The sequence below is a fragment of the Struthio camelus genome, chromosome 4 (assembly GCF_040807025.1).
Source record: "Struthio camelus isolate bStrCam1 chromosome 4, bStrCam1.hap1, whole genome shotgun sequence".
Taxonomy (NCBI): Eukaryota; Metazoa; Chordata; class Aves; order Struthioniformes; family Struthionidae; genus Struthio; species Struthio camelus.
This window is the reverse complement of record NC_090945.1, coordinates 74,222,227-74,241,375: the sequence shown is the minus strand read 5'-3', so window position 1 is coordinate 74,241,375 and position 19,149 is coordinate 74,222,227. Positions and strand designations below refer to the sequence as shown.

The 19,149-nt window shown below is 40.9% G+C and overlaps 1 protein-coding gene and 1 long non-coding RNA gene across 4 annotated transcripts in view; one reads left to right on the top strand and one right to left on the bottom strand.

Annotated features, from left to right (window-relative positions):
- The window catches only part of TBC1D14 (TBC1 domain family member 14), a 76,758-nt gene extending 65,880 nt beyond the window's left edge, over positions 1-10,878 (bottom strand). Inside the window, exons 1-2 of one of the 3 annotated variants that reach the window (XM_068943422.1) lie at positions 10,778-10,878; positions 4,719-5,454 (exon numbers count right to left, since the gene is read on the bottom strand). In XM_068943422.1, the coding sequence (XP_068799523.1) occupies positions 4,719-5,392 (674 nt within the window). In that variant the 5' untranslated portion in view covers positions 5,393-5,454; positions 10,778-10,878. Of the gene's footprint in view, positions 1-4,718; positions 5,455-10,027; positions 10,164-10,539; positions 10,730-10,777 lie in introns of those variants that run through there. The other 2 variants (XM_068943421.1, XM_068943423.1) reach the window with 2 other exon arrangements.
- LOC138067243 (uncharacterized) lies at positions 10,520-19,091 on the top strand. The gene is made up of 5 exons (XR_011141112.1): positions 10,520-10,688; positions 13,749-13,796; positions 14,611-15,155; positions 16,946-17,048; positions 17,452-19,091. It is a non-coding gene; the product is annotated as an uncharacterized lncRNA (long non-coding RNA).
- Positions 19,092-19,149: the final 58 nt, after the last annotated feature.

Sequence of the window (19,149 nt, the reverse complement as noted above, 5' to 3'; positions counted from 1 at the left end):
TGTCCTCAGATTGCCTCCTCCCCCATCTATACTCTATTTGTCATTTAACATGAAACGTCCATAAAAGAGGAGACAACATCACATATAAACAGTTCAATTGTGACTGAGTAGTCTTGGGGATTTATTTTCAGACTTCCTTCCCTACTATGGTAACTGAATGCCCTTTCTGAAGGGATCGAAGTGGGAAATCAACACCATGATATTCATTGTTATTCTGCCTTCAACATCAAAATCGGAGAACAATATGCTGTTCTCTCATGAAAAGAGAAAGGGCACTATGAACAGTTCCCGCTCATTAACATGACTTACCCATGCTATCAGTAGACCTAATTCCTTAAGTTCAGAACTCCACATTATGTGCCCAGTCACCTCAAAACACACATGCATACACACACACACACAGATATAAATGACATGATTTCAGACTTAGCACTGAAACCAGCAGATATTATTTTGAACCTTAATCCTGGGGCCACGGCCTTGATTGGGCTTGGGATAGGGTATAGGTTTTTTTGTTGTTTGTTTGTTTTAACGTATGGGATGCCAACCCTGCTTCAGACATTCTCCCTCAGAAATATAAAGGTTCTTTGGAAAGAGTAAAACATACCTTCCCTCTTAAAGACTTTTCTCTATGGTATAGTCCCCGCTCTCTGCAAAATTTCTTAAGATGCCACTACTCACAACATCCAAATTAAAAGTTTCAGGAGGAGTTTGGAAAGAAAGAGGATCCCGATTCCTGAATGAATAAACAATATCCACACCGATGGACTAAGATTTCAGATTCTTGTTTTCCATTAACAAGGAAGGGAACTGCACAGCTTACTGCTTAATCAAACACAGTCCTACAAAAACTATGTGTGGCCATAAAAAGTATCATTTTCACTTTCCAAAACAATAAAAGAAAAGCACAACATAATGCTCCTGACTCAGTGAAGTTGTTAAAAAAAAAAAAAAAGGGGGGGGGGGGGGAGAAGGGAGAACTGTTTTAGAAGTGTATGTTTCAGCAGTACTGCACAGAAGCAAAGTCCAAAGGTAGAATTCATTAATCTAAGCCGCTGTGGGTCACTAGGGTAAAGAAGGGACAGACAAGTCACTCATTCTTCAGTCTCCAAATGAACTACTACTTAACACTTTTTCTCCAACCGAGTTCATGCTTATATTCAAAGGAAGAAAATTAATTCAAATTCACACTTCATGTGAAAAAAATCTGGCCTTTTAGAGTTGATACAGGTACACTTGACACTTAAAATACAAAGTAGTCAGCTTTGTCAGCACGTCAGCTGCTTTCAGAAGCGATACTCCTTTTCCATGTATTAACCTGGAACCCGATGATAAAACACTAATACTGCACCTAGTTGGTACTTGTGATGCCTTAAGCTGTTCAAGGAGGAGGCTACTTGTAAACAAGCAGGAGAGCAGCCTCTTTCTCTCACTTTGGATCTTCCTGCCACACCCAAAGAGGCACGAAACAACCTGAAGGAACAGCTATACCTTTCAAAGCCTCAAGTTGCTGAACAGACAGCAACTGAATCTGGAAAGCAGTCCAGGGAAACTTCAGCCTTGCCTGAGAAGGTAGGGCAGGAACACTGCTTTGCCAGGTGTCCTTGAAGGTGCCAGAGACTGACAGGTAACTAACCGACAGGGTTCTGTTTTCTTCAGTCTCTACCGTAATTCAGTTTTCAACTGCAGCCTCAAGCAAATACAGACGCTTTTGTAATGAGTTACCAATATCACCAGAACGGATACGGAAGACAGAAAAGCATATACATGAACTGCCTGTGCATGCATGTATATATACTCTCTCACAAGGAAAAATAAATCCATGAAGTGCTAAGAAATAATTGTATGTTCCAAAAGAAAGGCTTCTCTAAGCATTTTCTTAACACTATGGAAGATTCAGTCTTAATTGCTATTTAAATGACCCAGGTGCCCGAGTCCCTGTGACCCTCAGAATTTCTCCCCAGCACCGGAGTTTCTTACCAAGCACTGGAGGCATCCGATTTTTGTCACTACTATGTCTGCGAGGAGCAGCAAATCTTACCTGACATATCCAGAACAAACCTAGTCTTGACAACTTAAGAGAAACCAACAAATTCTCAGATGATGGACAGGGTTCAATACAAGCACAGATGCCACTTCTAGAGTAAAGTTTTTCCTTTTACCAAGGGTTAACAGCTGAGGCAAGAACTAAGCAGATTCACCTTAGCTCACAGTGTATCCCTTTACCTGGAGGAACCCCACCGAGCTGAGCCTGCAGATTAGGGCCCCACCACTGCAGCCCTGCCCCACAACCACTGAGCTGACAGAAGGTGGAAAGAGTATCCAAACCGCTCAGGTGCCAGCTCTTCCACACTGTACACCAGCGTTCCAGCCAATGACCTAACAATTTGGCACCACTAATTTCTTCTGCCACTGTTCTGATTAAAGGATTGATTTCATCCTTCACTTTTGAATGGGAAGATTTACACACTTAACCTGCATGTCCATGAATCTCAAGCGAAATTCTCTTCCGCGCAAAGTGCTAAAAACACGCCCCCCCCCCCCCCCGGGATTTTGTTTCTACCTGTCACCACAGCACTTTCTACCTGTCACCACAGCACTTTCTACAAGCTGCTTTAAGAAGCTCCCCGGCTTTCGAAGATGCTATTCCAAACACCTTGCTCTCTTCCAACACTGTACACAAAATCTGGACACCCAAGTCAGGTCTAGCTGGGTGGGAACGCCCTTAGAAGTCAGTAACCTTCAAACAGAACACTGCAGGGCCCAAACTCATTTCTGAACTGTTCGTTTAGCCCTGGGACTCTGAGCAGCACAGTAAAGCCACAGGATCTCAAAAGAAAAAGGGACTGTATAGGAACAATAGAGGAAGCAAACGCAACCACATGAAGAGCAGATTTCAAGTATCAACAAGACAAGCAACAGCACGTTTTGATCCTCAACAACATCCACAGCTCAAGTAGCATACAGTATTCCCCGTGGAACAGAAAGAAATTCAAGAGCTCTCTGCTTGTTTAATTCCTGTGAAACTCACACCCAGTTTGCATGAGATGAGAGAATGGACAGATGGAGTACCGGTACGTGGAAGAGGAGGAGAGACAAAAAGTGAGTAGCTCTATTGTTTTCAAAGCAGGGATCAGAAAGTGGATGCTAAAGGGAAAGATGTTAAAGGCTAGGCTATAGACAGAGCAGTTTGAACACTAAAGCTGACAACCCAGTCTGAACCGAATCCAAAGCACCTGGAAATATTGACGCTAAAAAGCTTAGTCTCTTAAGCACTTCAGTTTCTGTAACACTGGCAAAACTTCTAGAGACTATGCACAGATGCTTTTATTTTGTCGGATGGGAAAAGTTGAGCAGCAGTTAATTATTCTACTCTGCACAGGGTCTTAACGTGCCTGTTCCACTGTGCTCTCTCCAGGCCGAAAGACAGCGTTTGCCTGAGTTAACGGTTGTGCTAGCAGAACAGGTAATAAAAGTTCATGTTCTGCAGGCTGTGAAGAGCGAAGAAGCCTCCTGCTTCAGAATTAGGTCTGGTTCCACGACAACAAATAGACAGAGGGCCACAAAAGCTTTAACAGCTTAAACATGACTGATGAGTCAAGTCCACCGCACAGTACTTTCTACTGCAACTTCAACCTAAGAATTACCAAAAAAAATAAAATAAAATAAAATCCAATCAAGGCCTGAGCCAGTTTAGAAGATCTAAAGCAGCAGCTTCGCTTTAGCTTTGCAAATCAGGCAGCATTTCAAAGAATAACGTTTGCCACTTACCTAGGTATTTTTAATTAGCATGTTTAGCACGTTCATCTTGTGCAAAGAAAAATTTACAAGAGGAAAAAAGAGCTTAGTCAAAGTAACCACCTGCACAAAACAGGTTAACTATGGCCAATGCTGCTTGACATTTTAGTTTATTTTTAGATCCTTTTCTTGGAACTATACAATACTTTAGACATTATAACCTAAAAGTAAGAAGCATTAGCAAGGCCTTAAATGAATAAAAAAAGGTAGATGAATTCTCTTCCTCATTTGCAACATTCATTACAAGATGAATTCTCTTCCATTTATCTAATTGGTATCTGCATCTAAAACACATTACCATTCATCCAAGAGCTACGATTACAAGAGGTCACGTAACTGCTCTGAGTGGCAAAATGTTTTCATTTCAACAACAGAGCACCAAAATTCCGTGTTCCAGTACCATACAAAAATCAAGGAAGCAAAGTATTAACAAAATTATCACTAAGATCTGGAAAAATCAGAGTAGTCACCTAAGCGTTTAACAAGCATTTGTATCGTACATGTAACATGTTTGCATTTACTCCAGCGCTGCTAGATCACTTCTTAATTCTTAGGTGTCAAAACTCTTCAATATAGGTAAATATTCTACCTATATTTACCTACTTAAAGATTAAGGATTGTGGCCAAAATGACAAAACATAGCACTGAAGACAACCCTTGTCCAGGATTCCTTCTATGCTAATGCAGAGGGGAAGTTTTGAGAATTAAGATGTTTCCATATATGCTACAGATAATACAGAGTAGGACTTGAAGTCTTAGTCCCTAGCAATATTTGCCCACTTACTCAAAACAAACTATGTTCATATCAGCTCAAATTACAATAGCAAGCTATTATTTCTTTCAGAGTGAACTACCATACAACATCTTTCTCCTACGGTCTTATTTACTCATTGTTAAAACATATTTTACAGAAATATTACCTGGCAAAGAAGTTAGTAAAAGGTCCCAATATTTTTGGTTTACTGTCCACATCTGTCTCTTGACAACGCTCCTGCTGGCTTTGATCATTGGTCTCTTTAGTAGAATTCAGGGTAACATCTGAGAAGTGCGCTTCATCAGTCTCGAGAGTCACAATTGCACTTGAACTGCTTGTGACCACAAAGTCCAAAATGTCTTCATTGCTAACTGATAAAGTTGTTGACAGTTCTGTGCTAAGACTAGAAACACTGCAGACTGAGATATCATCACTTCGATTCAGAGCTTTGGCAGTTGGACTATAAAGTTTGACGGTGTCATACCCAGTTCTTGGAAAAGTTGAGGATTTTCGCACAGGGTGGTCGTGTTCGGAAGTCAGAGAACGTGGAGGCACATAAGATGGCAGTGCGCATGCACTCTGAAAAGCTCTGTCAGGCACAATTTCAGGTTCCGACTGCTTTCTCTTCACATTTAACACGCGGCAATGAACAGGCTCTGGATTTCCTATTTCTAGAGTTGGAATACCAGAATCCACAGATTTAAGGCTATGACAATCTTCTAAAGCACTGGAGTGTTGGCTAGGCCCATACTCAGGCAATGAGAGAGATCTTGGGGCCCTTGAATTGAAGTTTTGAAGACTCTGGATACCACTGCCCACTCTTGCATCCAGAATTCCCATCCAGCTCAAACCATTTAAGGAATTGGATAAATTTATATCAGTTGTCTTGGACCAAGCGGTAACTGGTTAAAAAGAAAGAATAGACAAGATTATAAAAAAAATTCCTCGTTACACACTCATATATACACACACACACACACACACTCTCAGTCCTGCTATAAGTTAGGCTCTTTTAATTAAAGTTATTAATCTTCTCTTGCAGATGATCCATCTCTCCCCCCTGCATTGTCCTGAGCAAGCAGGACAATGGCAACTTAATTTCAGCTTCTAGAAAACGTCAAACACGAAAAGCCTTTTCTTAAGCAGTTTGTGTGCAAGTGTTCGCTTCACAAACCCCTCCTGAAAGTGAAATTACTTACTGCAAAAACTGCAGTACTTTACTTGTCTCTACGTACTTCATGCTCAGGCTAAAATTCTGAAGGGTTCATTTAAACAGAATTTCTTAGCATTCTTCTTGAAACCATAACAACTGACAAGAAACCTCCCACTCCAAAAGAACGCATAGCCTATGAACTTTGTATCAAGCTACAGGGGCAGAATCCATCCGGCCATTAAATTCATATAGCCAACTCTTTTACAACACACATGGTGCACAGAGAGTGAAACTGACACTTAAAAATAGGTTGCATTTACTGCTCATAGAGACCACTGTATTTCATATATGCAATACGCATTCACATTCTTCCTCCAGGGGCTGCCAACAGTGCCCCACTTCCAGCCTAAATCCAAGTGACCTTCAAAGAGCTGCAGATTAGTTGCACTGTCCTGACGGGTAAACTGCAGCCTTTCATAAAACTGGAGTATCACTGGGACTGCTGCCCTGGCTCCCAGAACTGCTACCGACCCTTTGAGACAGTACATGATTATTATTATGACAGTAAATACATCTGCTCTTTCCACACGGCTCCATACAAACAAAATGGTTAAGCTACTTTCTCCTCAGCTCAAGTTTCCAAAGCAATTACTCTACTGCAGTTGGCAGAAGAACTACGCACATATTGGTTCATTTTCTTCACTCTGAAACACTTTCCGTGCTAAGCGTGAAGGAGTGAAGAATACTCTTCCCCTCTTGCAAACGGCTTTCTTTCTAAACAGATTTTCTTCCAACTTCTGAAGCCGGTTTTCTGGTCTCCTGTTCTCTCTAAAGCATAATGCTTAACTAAAAGGTGCCAGTTCTCCACTAGGAGGAGGTTTACGCACCGTCCTTTCTCACTTCAGAGCCAATGTACTTTGGAACTGTAACACAGGCAGGCATCAAGACCCAGAACACATTTCAAACATATTCCATTTGCCTGAATCTTAAAAGATTTTTTGGTAAGTTTCTAGTCACGTGAGAAGTTCATTAATCCAAACATACTTTATACGTTATGCCAACTGCTTGGCTTACTACATAAGACAGGCCTATTCCATCAACCACTCCAGTTCAGTGCGCTAAGTTTAGGAAAAAGCCAAGTAAAAACCCCCCAGGTCATTTCATCTTTTAGATGTTTTAAGAACTTCCTCAGGGCCAACTACGTACTACCCATGCAAATCAATTAATGCACCAATTGCTTAGTCCTTTGGATAAACGAAGTTTCAAATTTATTGTTTTGATTACAGCATTTGTGAAGATGCACACTTTTATTACACAGTTGCTATAGCAACTTTTTTTTTTTTGCATTACCATGTTTTGAAAAGCTTACATGTTCTGCAATTTAAAGAAGTGATTTCTTGAGACAGTTATCATACAAACTTCATACTTTAGCAGCCTCTTTTCTCAGTGCATTAAAACTGCAATGGCCAGCAAAAAGAAACAGAAAAACCTAAATAACATTTTCTGAATACAGGCAATAAATGATTCTACTTTGTCAATTTGATCATGGTAGTAAAAGTGGATAAATATGATGTAATAGGAAGCAAATGTTTGCAACAATAATTATATCAAACGCATCTCTTGCTCTGTGACCTTCTTCCTTGAATTCACTTCTTTTTCTATAAGTTAGGCTGCTGTCAGGCTGTTCTGCCTGTATTTTTTCTACAGTAAGTCCGACTGTTCTCTCCCCATACTCACCCACACCCCTTCATTCACATAATACTGTTCTTTAAAAGAACAGCCCATTCAGCTCCAGTGTTTTGCTAAAGTATATATACACCCTATAGAATTTTAAAAGCAAGCCGGTGCTTGCTTGACCACAATGCATACTTATTAACATATTCAGAAAATACAGTCTAGAAAATCAAGTTCAGAAACATAAACAGCCAAGAACAACTTTGATGGCATTTGGGCAAACAGCACAAACATGTTCCCATAATGATATGCTCTGCTGACTGCCTTCATTTCTGCTCAATGATTTTCCTAAGTAGAAGTCAGTCCTCAGCTTAATCACATGGCTCTTCCTGGCAAAACTTACAAATCGTAGGCATTCAAGTGGCCTTGGGAAGAGCTAGCAAATTCAGCAGCTCAAGAGGTCGAACAGCTCCGTAAACAGGAGAGCTGACAGAGAAATGAAAACAAATTTCCATACAGGGTAGTGAAGCTTCTGACTTGGCTTGGTAATTTTTTAAGCAGGAAATCTAAAGGAACTCTTCCTGTTAAATGGGCAAGCAGCACGTACAGAAGTATGTAGCAGCTACAGCCTGATGGAGCAAATTGTGCAATAAAAAACTACAAAGGTTTTACACAGTTCAGCGAAACTGGCGGTAGCTTTTAAGCATACCCATCAAGAGCTTTAAATGAAAGCTTGAGAAGTGATCAGCTGTTGAAAACATACATAAGAACTCCTTGATTCATTTTGCATTAGGCTGCTGTAGGATTGTTCTTTGAAGACAAGAAAGTAAAGCGATATTTAGCTTCCTGGCCTTACTTTAGCTGCCTCACTGCTAAGTAGATTTGACAATTACGTCAAACATTCTAAGGGTCACATACTGTAATACTAACGTCTTTCTATAAATCATTTATTAACATTATTGCAATATTTTTATAAACGTAATATTAGCATAACAAATTATTGAGCAAAAATAAGCAATTTCATCTGCATAGTATTCACAATCCCCATTCGACAGTAATATATTTAAATAAAATTGAGATTTGCAATTTTTCCTTAACATCTTATGTCTTATGAGAATCATGATCTCATAAGAATGACTATCAAAGAAGAGAGATGACAACGGGAATGGAGATATAAAGATAAAACAGAGGTCACCAATGGCAAGGAGGTAGGGATCATTTACTCATTGCCTCTTCCAACATAAGAGCAAAGGGGCACCGTAAGAAGGTAGTCGTAGCCAGGTTCAAAGTTAACGTCAGGAAATAGTTATTCAACCAACGGGTGGTCAAGCTGTGAAGCTCCTTGCTGTCGTACATGACGGATGCTAGAAGTTTACATGATATCAAGTTCATGGAAGGAAAACTCACTGAGGATATCTAAGCACAAACAAACCATATATAGCTCAGGAAGTTCCAGAACTGCGAAATGTTAGAACTTCAGGGAAATAACCTTCTAATATACATTAGCCCTGATTTTAGGCTCTCGCCTAGGTAAATCCTTCTGCCTGCGAGGTGGAATTTTGCTCTGACCCAGTACGGGCTGTCCAGAGTTTCACATTCCTGAGATTCTGATCACAGCACGTATGAAAGCATGTTCTGACAACACCAGGGGAGCTAAAACAGATTCTGACTTTTCATATCACCCAACCCTAGAGAGGGAAAAACTCATATTTGATCATAACTTCTAATATACAGACTAAAATGGCTAAGTTGTATCCATTTTATTGTAAATTTCAAACTGCTGGAACAAAGTTCAGGAAGATGCCAACATAAGCCTCACTCTTCTAAATTCACTGTGCCTTGCATTGCAACTTCGGCAAGCAACTTATTTGGAGGAAAGGTTTAGACAATTATTTACAAAGCAGGCAGAATTTTCATCACCTTATCCCTTCAACATCGCTACTTCTGCCTGCAAAAAAAAGTATTTTTGATTTTTAGAGTAAGGAATTTCTTAATTACAACGTTGCAACACTTTTTTTCTTCTCAAGAAGAAAGCATGCAACAAAGGAGAAAGCAAAGGGTTTAAACTCTTCGTGAACTTAGTATTTTTTATTGCATGTCGCAAGAAACAGAGTACAATACTGCTATCAAGTGCAACCGCAGGTGATCTCAGCATACATGAACATGCATCAAGAACAGCTTCATTTATTAAAGAAGTTCTTATTTCGAATTGTTTGCGGTTCTAAGAGTCACAGCACTTTCAGCAAATAAAGTTTCCTTAAGCTAGAAAACAGTCTAGGTCACAATAAAGCATGAGGTACAGTGCTGAACACTACATATGTAATCACTGCCAAAACCTTACTAGCAAGAAGAAATTACTTGAGATTTCTTCACTAAGAAGTCGTTTATCTAACTCTCAGCCAGCAACCTTTGTAAAGCACGACCTGAACAAACCTGGCTTTTGAGCAGAGAATTTGGAAAGCGATCACAAGTGAACTATTCACGGTTTTTCTACTTTTTTGCTACGTCAGGCAGTATAAATGAGTCAGAGTGTTGTACTAAGCCTCTGTTCTGGAAGCAGTTTACAGGGCTTCTCTTCCCCACCAAGAGCACTGAAAAATGAGAGATCATATTGAACTAGGCGCAGCATCATAATAAACCGAACTTACGTTATCTCCATAAAGTTCCCAATTAAGTTTTATTTAAGTCTTTGGAAATCACCCAAAGGGACTTGGGTTAGAAAGAGAGCCTGCGAGAGAAGTGAAAATTGCTTCCTTCTCGCAGGCTTCAGGAAACCTTCACAACGTCGAACCGCGCTTATCTGGTGGCCTTTATAGCAAAAAAAAAAAAAAAAAAAAAAAAAAAAAAAAAGAACAAGGAGCCCACAAAAACCAACCAATGCCTTTCTCCAAAGGCATCAGGAAGCCACCGCTCACACTCGCCTGCGGCCCCTCCACCGCTCCGTGCCGAGCGGCTCTTCTAACTTTTCCAGACGGTCGCGGCAGCAAGCGGCGGCCCGCGGGGCCCGGACAGCTGCCGCCCCCTGCCCACAGGCCGCCCCCTCTCGTCCCCCCGCCGCGCCCGCGCAGGTGCCGCCCCCCGCCCCCGCGCGGCTCCAACCGCCCCCCTTCCCCCCCCCGCCGCCAAACCAACCGCCCAGCACAAAACCCCGACGCCTCACCGGGGCAGCGCTGCCTTCCGTGGCTCTCCTCGCGCTGGGCCATGCCCGACGCTCCCCGCCGCGGCGCTACCAGGCGGCCGGCGGACGCTCCATGTCGCTCTCAGGTGCCCGCTCCGAGGAGGCGCGGCGCGGCCGCGGGTTCAGCGCAGGTGAGGCGCCGCAGCCCCCGCCCGCCGGGCGCCCTCCCCGCGCCGCGCACGGCCTCCCATGGCGCCCGCCCCCGCGGCGCGGCGCACACCTGGCGGCGAGCTCTGCCGGCGGGGCAGGTGCCGGGCTCCCCCCGCGACGCTCCGCTGCCCGGCTGCCTCGCCTCGCCTGCTCTCCCCACCCTCCCTCCTTCCCCCCGCCGCCGCCGCTGCCGCCACCTCCCTCCCGCCGCTCGCCCTGCTCAGCCCGGCGGCTGCAAGCCCCGCCCGCCGCGGAGGAAACGCCTGCGCGGCGGGGGGCGGGGTGGCACGCGGCGGAGGCGGCCGTTGGGCGCGGGGCGCCGGCCGCCATTTTGAATCGCCTCAGCACGCCGTGGGGCGAAGGGGAGGGTGGGCTGCGCGGGGGCGCCGGCGCCGGGCAAGGGGTCCGGTTTGGAGCGGGGCGTCTCGCCTGGGCGCCCTCGTTCACACGGGTCCCGCGTCCCCGTCTCGGGGCGGCTGCAGCCCCGGGCCGCGTTACTGCTGGCGGGAGCGCCAGCGCCTCCCCCCCCCGGCCCTGCCGAGGCCCCAGCGCGGCGGCCCCGGGCAGAGCCGGCCCCCATCAATCCCCCTTCCCCCCCCCGGCCTCGCTGCGACTTCCGCGGTGGTTTTCTTGTACGATGAAAACGGCATTTAATATTTTAAGCAAGTTTGAACTGTGCAGTGTCTCGGTTTGGGGCATCAGCTGAAGGCGTAGCCCATAGGAGAGGCACCAGAACGATAGCTGCTATTCCAGTGTGCTTGGTTTATCTTCTTGATTTATTCATTGCTTTTTTTTTTTTTTTTACCTTTCCATCCTGTTACCCTTTCCTACTTTTACTCCCCTGCTCAAAAAAGTTCTCTCTTGATTTTGCCTCCTCAGCCTATTAGGCACATCCCTTCTCTCCACCTCCACATTGAAATCTAAGGAGTCAACACCTCACAGGAGCAGAGCTCTCAGGTTTCCTTCTCTAAAGATGCAAATGCATATTGGAAACTCATCCTTGCTTTTTCTGCAAAGGTCATAAATATTTTGCTTCCCAAACCTCACGATCATGACTCTAGAATACACTGAGGTATAAAAATAAAGTTGTTCTCCCCCACGTGACTGAGTAGGTAAGTAGCTACTGCTTGTCGCCATTTCACACGAGTTGCTTCTGCCCTCAAGTTGGGAGCGTGAGTGCAGCAAGTGTTGGAATATCTGAATGTGTGTTAATGTACTTTTTCAACATCAAGAAGAGCTAAGCCATGATTATTCAGGCTTTGATGTGGGCAAATTGCACAAATAAATTGCGAAAGGCTGAGGTAAACTTACGCTGAAGTGCTTGCAGCCGTGACCCCATTAATACTGTTTCTGTGCTATCAAGATGAGAATTAGCTTAAATATACCTATTCATGTTGTAATCACACCACTCGTTATTGTGTATATCTGCCTGTAGGTTCCAGGGTCACATAAGCATCTCGTCTAAAAGAGTGTTTCTTTTCACATGGCTCTGAATTTGTTGGTTTGAAGAAAGTCGATGCAGGTGTAAAAATGTTGAATGAGATATCACGACATAAAGATGCTTTTTACTTGTTCTTGGTAGTTCAGTGGACTGATCTATAGCAATAGATGTTTATATGATAGAATTACATCCATATATGGACTTGTAATATTACTATTTTAGTTGAAAGTAGGCACTGAAAATCTGCTGTCAACCAAAAATTATACCTCTACAGATTGTGTCTCTGTCTTGTTCAGAGAGAGATAAGTTTCAGCATCTATCTTACCTCAGTGGATTTATGCGATGGGTATCAACAAGAACAAAAAATAATTAAGATTGGCACAAACTTCCCCATTTCTTTTCTGTTCAACAAATTATTTGAAAATCAGTGCTACCTCTTTCAGACAGCTGGCATATTATTATTAAAAGAGAGTAAATAAAAGCACAATACCTTTAAAACACGGTAAGCTTGCTCATATGCAAGAGACAAATGCTATTTTGGAGCATTCACTGTAACAAATTTCTTTTTCAGTATTACCATTTTCCTTTTGTTTCTGAGAGCGGGAATTAATTCCTCTGTTGAACAACTAGAACGTTGTATCATCATCATGGAAGAAGCATCAAGCTTCGGTCAGAGTTGTGAGGTGCCTAGGGTAAACAGCAGGATGAAAATGCACAGTAATGAATTTTGTAAGTCTGTAGCGTTTCTCCAAAGGAAATAGTGATGCTCCTATCGTCTTCTTAGAGCGAAGAAACTGTTAGAAAAATCTGTCATGGGACATCATTCAGCAGTGTGGAGTGGGTGTGGAGTACAGCGAAAAGTTTAAAATCAGCCAAAGGCATTTTGACCCCTTTTGGGTCAGTAGTTACTTAGGGATAGAGTTATGCCTAACACTCATCATGCCTTTGGGATGCCATCCCAAGTAGTTTATTTTCCCATTTCCAACCCCCAGATGACCCTTCCTATTCTGTAGTTAAGCTCTTTGATACCTGCTCACAGCAAAATTCCTGCTATTCTGTGTAATGAGGAAACATGTAAGAACCACCAGGATCCCACTGTGCTAGGTACTGTACAAACTCCAAGGTCAGCCTCAAAATGCTTGCAGAAAATCATGGCTTAGTCAGTGTAAAAATACACTCTTAATTGCATGTGAATGACAGTATATGTAGTTGAGAAGGGTAATGCTATTTCTGCTATTAGCAAAAGTTGACTTTTTGCAGCAGTAACTACTAGCATTAGTTCTGTTAAAGCCACCTCCGTCAGAGATACCATCGCATCCATCTATAAAAATTGGGTATATGTTAGCATTCTTCTGTACTGATAAATACTGAAGGGCTGAAATTATATGACTAAATACAGCTTCACATTTTTACCCCCGTGGAAGTGTGGAATCTCCTAATTACCAAATAAAAAGAAAATATAACGGCTATGGGAAGTATAAATATATAACTAAGTGCAAAGGGGTCTTTTTAGAATCTTTGTTTCCCAGCTGTGCAAAATGTAAAGGAACTGTTGATACAGAAGGGCATTTTGAAAAATCAAGTATTCCTGTTTTGACAGATGGCCTCTAAGTAAGAATCAGCAAATCCTCAAGAACTTGATACAAAGGTTGGTTTTGGTGTTGTATTTTTTCCTAATACAGCATTAGTATTTTTTAAGTCTAAACTCACTTGACTGTTTAAGCTGTTAAAAAAAGAAGACTTAGCATGAAGTGCAAATGTTTACAGAGTATTTACAGGAAAAAAACAATTTGCAGTACTTGAGCTTCTTTGGTAGGTGAGATACATCCTCTCTCTTTTGAGTTCTTTAGAATCTGCTAAATGCTTCTTGAAACAAACACTGAAAGATGATAAGAAAAATAAACACAAATTAAAATGTTACTCAGCATTCACCCTAATCTGGAACAGTGCAGTCTGGCAAAATGGACAACAATGAAATAAAAAAATCCCTGAGGAACATTAATATTAATGCTTACTCAGTGTGGCTATCATTAGTGCTCTGCCATTGATGTAGAGTCAGGTAAACCTGCAAAATAAATAGTGAATTTTGTAAAAATTCCTGGGGCAAAATCTGGATGGCTTCAAGAGTGTACTCTTGCCTGTGGCTGTTCTGCAGAAACAAATCACTACATACAGCTCCCTGAAATTGGCAACTGAAGCTCACCTAGTGGGTAAAAAAGTCTAAGTGGTCTAATAATAGATCAATGCTAGAGAATTTAATTTCCAAAAAATGTATTTTTCAAGGCCCTATCATACAAATTCATATTCGTGCCAGTAGAATTCAAGACACCACAGTTTTATGGTTACTGTTTCCCAGAAAGCATGAAGAGTTTGGTGTGCTCTGTTCTGTCTCACTGATTTTTCCAAAATACGCGTGCATACTAAAAAAGTGTGAAATAACTGTCCTTATTTTGTCCCTATAGAACAAAGGAGTTCAGGAACAGAAAAGCAAGCTTCCCTCATGCTTCTCATGCCTCTAGATGTATGAAATCCATTCTCTGCTTAGTGTTTTACTTCGCTTTTGAAGCTTCAACATTTTTGCAATTGGTATTTTAATTTTTTTAAGAACTGGACAGAAACATCTAGATTGAATTTTCGTTTATCACAAAACAAGAATGATGCAGGCAGCTTTCAGAGACAGCCAAACTGAGCTTCATTTGAATCAGCTTTGCAGTTCCCTGTCCATCTTGAGATCAGTAATTCTCTGTCACAAACTATAAGACACTTCAATATAATAACTTTTATCTACATAAGCGACTATTTGCATATTATGAAGACAAAACAGTCGCACATCATTGAGTGCTATCACTAGCCAATCATTATCTCATGTCTGGATTTCCCATCACTGTCATTTAAAGTAGTACCTAGCTCACGCAGGCGGGAGTGCCAGTGCCCCAAACGTAACAAAAGATGGATCATCTCTGTTATAGTCCGTCATGCTGAGAGACAGAAAAGTTCATTCTTGAAGGTAAGTGTCAGAACAGAGATGAGATATTGATCTTTTTCCTACTTGCTTTACAGAATTACTTGTATTTATGAGAAAGTAACTAGTGCACATTTTATGGTACAGAAAAAGGGAATGCTACGGATTTGTAGCAATGAGCAAGACTATGATTTCATCAAAAATATCAATACTTGTCAAGGAAATGGTGGTGTTTTTGACAAGTAGAGAATACTTACGGTTTCCTACTTCAAATTCATCATAAATAATTTTGTTTTCAAAACTAATATTTGTCTCTCTTTTGGACATCTGTGATTAATAGCAGTCCATTTCCAGCACAGCCACCATCAGCTCTTTCCACTACCAGCAGTGGAAAGTCTGTGCACCAGACCATTTTAATAGGTTTGGGACGAATCAGGAACAGCTGGAGAAAATGCCATTTCATTCTCCCAAAAGGCTGCCTTATTCTGTAGGATACAGAAGGCCAGCCAAAACTTAGTCATGATAAATGCAAAAAGATGAAGAAAGTAAAATCAGGTTTATAACTACCATTACTGTTAACCTTCTGTTATCATGGAGTAAAAATAGACTTAAATGGCTTAGGGAGGCTTCAATGTTTTCCCTCATATGGGACAGCAAGCAAACGAAGACGGGGAAACAGTCGAGCAAGATAGAGCAAGACTTCCCAGCACATTTTAATTGATATTACTGAAATCTGAGGCATGGGATTAGAATGTTTATGTCACTCGTCGAAAACCTATAGACAAAACCGAGTAAAAAAAAGATGTGAAGGAATAATGCTGTGCATACTAAAAATATTGATACTTGCATTAATATCGCATTACGGAATCTTAAGTGCACATGAATGATTGCTATCAAAGCCTCCGTGGTAGTTCTTTCTCAGATCTTAACACATTGCTAAATCACACCAGAGAAGGAAACTTCTTATGCACATCTGTATAATGAGAAATTGGGATGTTATAGGCAATCTGTGCTCTTAAGCAGGCAGAATTTAAATTATATTTCCAAAAGCAAATAGATTATTTCTATAACACAAAAGGCATTGTACCCAAGATGTGGTAACTTTCCATTGGAGCTCCCTAAGGGAGAAAAAACTGAGTACTAGACAAAAAATTAGTGGTTGTCTAGGATTAGTGATGATGAATGGATGAAACCTTGCAACATCCAGTTTGGGCAGAGAACAAACCCAACTGATACTTCTCTGTTTATAGCGCTTCAAAGAAGTTAGAATTTCCAGTTTGAAGAAAATTATAGGAAAAATGGAGGGGAAATTTTTTTAAAAGCATGAATGGGAACTGAGACTTCTTGAAGAAAATTTAGTTGCCAAATTGATAACGCTTTCACAGTCAATAAAATATGGGCTAAAAGCCCATCTCAGTGTGAAGACAATTAAAAAAAAACCAGTACAAAAATGAGAAGTTTTGAAACAGAAAAAATGTAAGAGGAAAAAGGGAAAAATCCTTTTGAAAGGGTCTTACAACAAAAGGAACACTAACAATCTTTAAAATTCACTGTTGCTTGAATAAGTAACAACGTGAAAAAGAAATGTTCAATACCTATTTCTATCCTGTATTTGGAAGGGATTAGGGAGGCAGCATACCACAGCAGGCAAGGATGGTAAGAGATATTATTCTTTGGAAGATGATCTGTAACCAAACACAAGCTATACTTTTTTCAAAGTATAAAGCTTTACTTTATCAAAGACAAGCTACTAGGATCCATAAAGGAGTAACTGCAAAAAATTTAATGGCTCATAGGCAGTCTAATGTTTTTTTCTCTTTAAACTCTATAAATAGATGAAATAGTCCTTCTGCCTATAAGCTGTTCCTGTATTACGAGTAAGGGAAAACAGGATTGGGAGTGATCTGGAGATCATTTAGTTCATCCTCTTTCCTCAAGGTAGGATCAAGTATACCAGTGTTATTTCTGACATGTTTTTCTTCTAATTTGTTCCTAAAAATCTCTAGTGGTGGATGTGACATCGCTATTTTAGGCAGTTTATTCTAGGGCTTACATATTTGCCTTCAACAGCCCCACTCTACTGCAATGCCTTTTGCTATGCCCGAGACAATACTATAGCACTATTTTTTCAACTGTGGTATAGTCTATAAACTAACCATTTCCTTTGTCTATGAACACAACAAGCCTTAAATTGTATATGAAAATATACTTTTTTTTAAAACAAACTTGATTGTTTAGATTGATTTTAGAAGAAAGACATTCAAAAATTTGAGACTAATCAGTTCTGTGATATAAGGAAACTTGCTACATCTCACTTTGTCCCTCTTTGTTTGTATTGTAGGAAATAAGGTCTACACAGAGATGATGGGCAGTTAAGCTTTCTTCATTGACAATGATAAAGATTTCTAAGATCCTTGTATGAAAGGCAATTGTGGTAATATTATATAGCTATTACTACTATCAATAAGAGTGACTGTATTTTAGTGACAGGGAAAGAGACGTTTTATTGCTTTGCACCTCCCCATGGTCTAGACGTAATTTTGTTCCACAATAGCAAGTACATTACAGTAGCAGATGTAGTTCTTAAAAAAGCACTTGCCCTGCAGGAAGGCTGTCGGGTAGCAAAAGCCGCTGTACATGGAGAAGTCTTTCATCTCTTTCTCTCTTTCATCAGACCCATGGCTAGATCTGCCAGGTTTAAGCTTCTCATAATCCCACATTTATGTGCAGTCACATGTTAAAACATATTTTAAGAACAGTTCAAACACAGGAAAAAGGATCTTACTGTAGAGACCTAAAATGCATTCATTAGGTTTCACATGCCCAAAATCTTTGGAGGCTTGTTGCTCTTAAAGAGTCTTCACAGGTCACAGAAAAATATTGTACTGTCAAATGCTGTATGTGAAGAGCAGATGATGAATTCAGGGGGGATAATATTTAAATATGCAGGAACTGGCATGAAAAATGTCAGGGAATCCTGGAAGTCTCCTGAAGTCATCGTTTGACCTGCATTTAAGGCCTGCCCTGCCACTGACCGAAGCCATTACTGCCCAGTAATATTCACTGTTTTTTAATGATAGAAGCATTGTTTATGTCAGCATCTAATTCTATGGGATATCTGGAATTAATATTAATTCAGACACTACACTTGAAAGGCATGGTTGATCAAATCTAATTCTCTTAGCAAGCATCTTCTATAAACACAGTGAAAATACACTCCTTTAGTTATGCTATTTAATAAAAAAATACTTTGAAATAACTTACGCCTAAAGTTATTTGGGTAAGTTTGGAAGTTTTAAACACAAGGAAAGGTGGCTAGATACTCATGAACAAAAGTATTCACCCAAGGACCTTAACAGAATAGATGTTTTCTATTATTTCCTCACAGAGCACAGAGGGTTCCCAACTACGTATTTATGTACTGTTTCCATTGCAGTTCTAATTCAGGGGAGTCAGAATCATTGGGCACATTGAAGCCCAAGTCCTGGTTTTTGTTATATTTCATTCATTATGGTTGCTCTCTTACACCACGTAACGAACGTTTACACTAAGCTCAATGTGAGCTGTTGAAAAATGGGTCTTTGTTTGAAGGTGTCTAGCTATGGATTTCGGATTTAGGAGCAGTTTGCGTTTTGCTGTCCTGCGTTCTTCTAAAAAAGTAGAAATCCGCCACTGGCTATTTAATGGTTGACTACAGGTTGAGAGCAGAAACAAGAACTGCTACTTCGGATCCAGCACTAGGTTTTTAAAAAAAAAAAAAAAAAACCAACACACAACAAACTTTCACAGCCATGTCAGAAAGGGCCAGGGATTATTTGTTTTCTAATTCTTTTGGTATTTTGGAAAGAAAGTTAATTGTGTTCTCTAAACATGACGTCATTACAAATTAATTTTAGGGCTGAGATCATGACCTTATGACTTTTACTTTTTTTTTTTTTTTTTTTAAAAACAAAGCTAAATAAAGTGGGGACTAAGCTTGTTATGTTTGTTTTGGTTGTCTACCTTTTTTTTAAGAATACATGCAGTGTACTTAATTTTT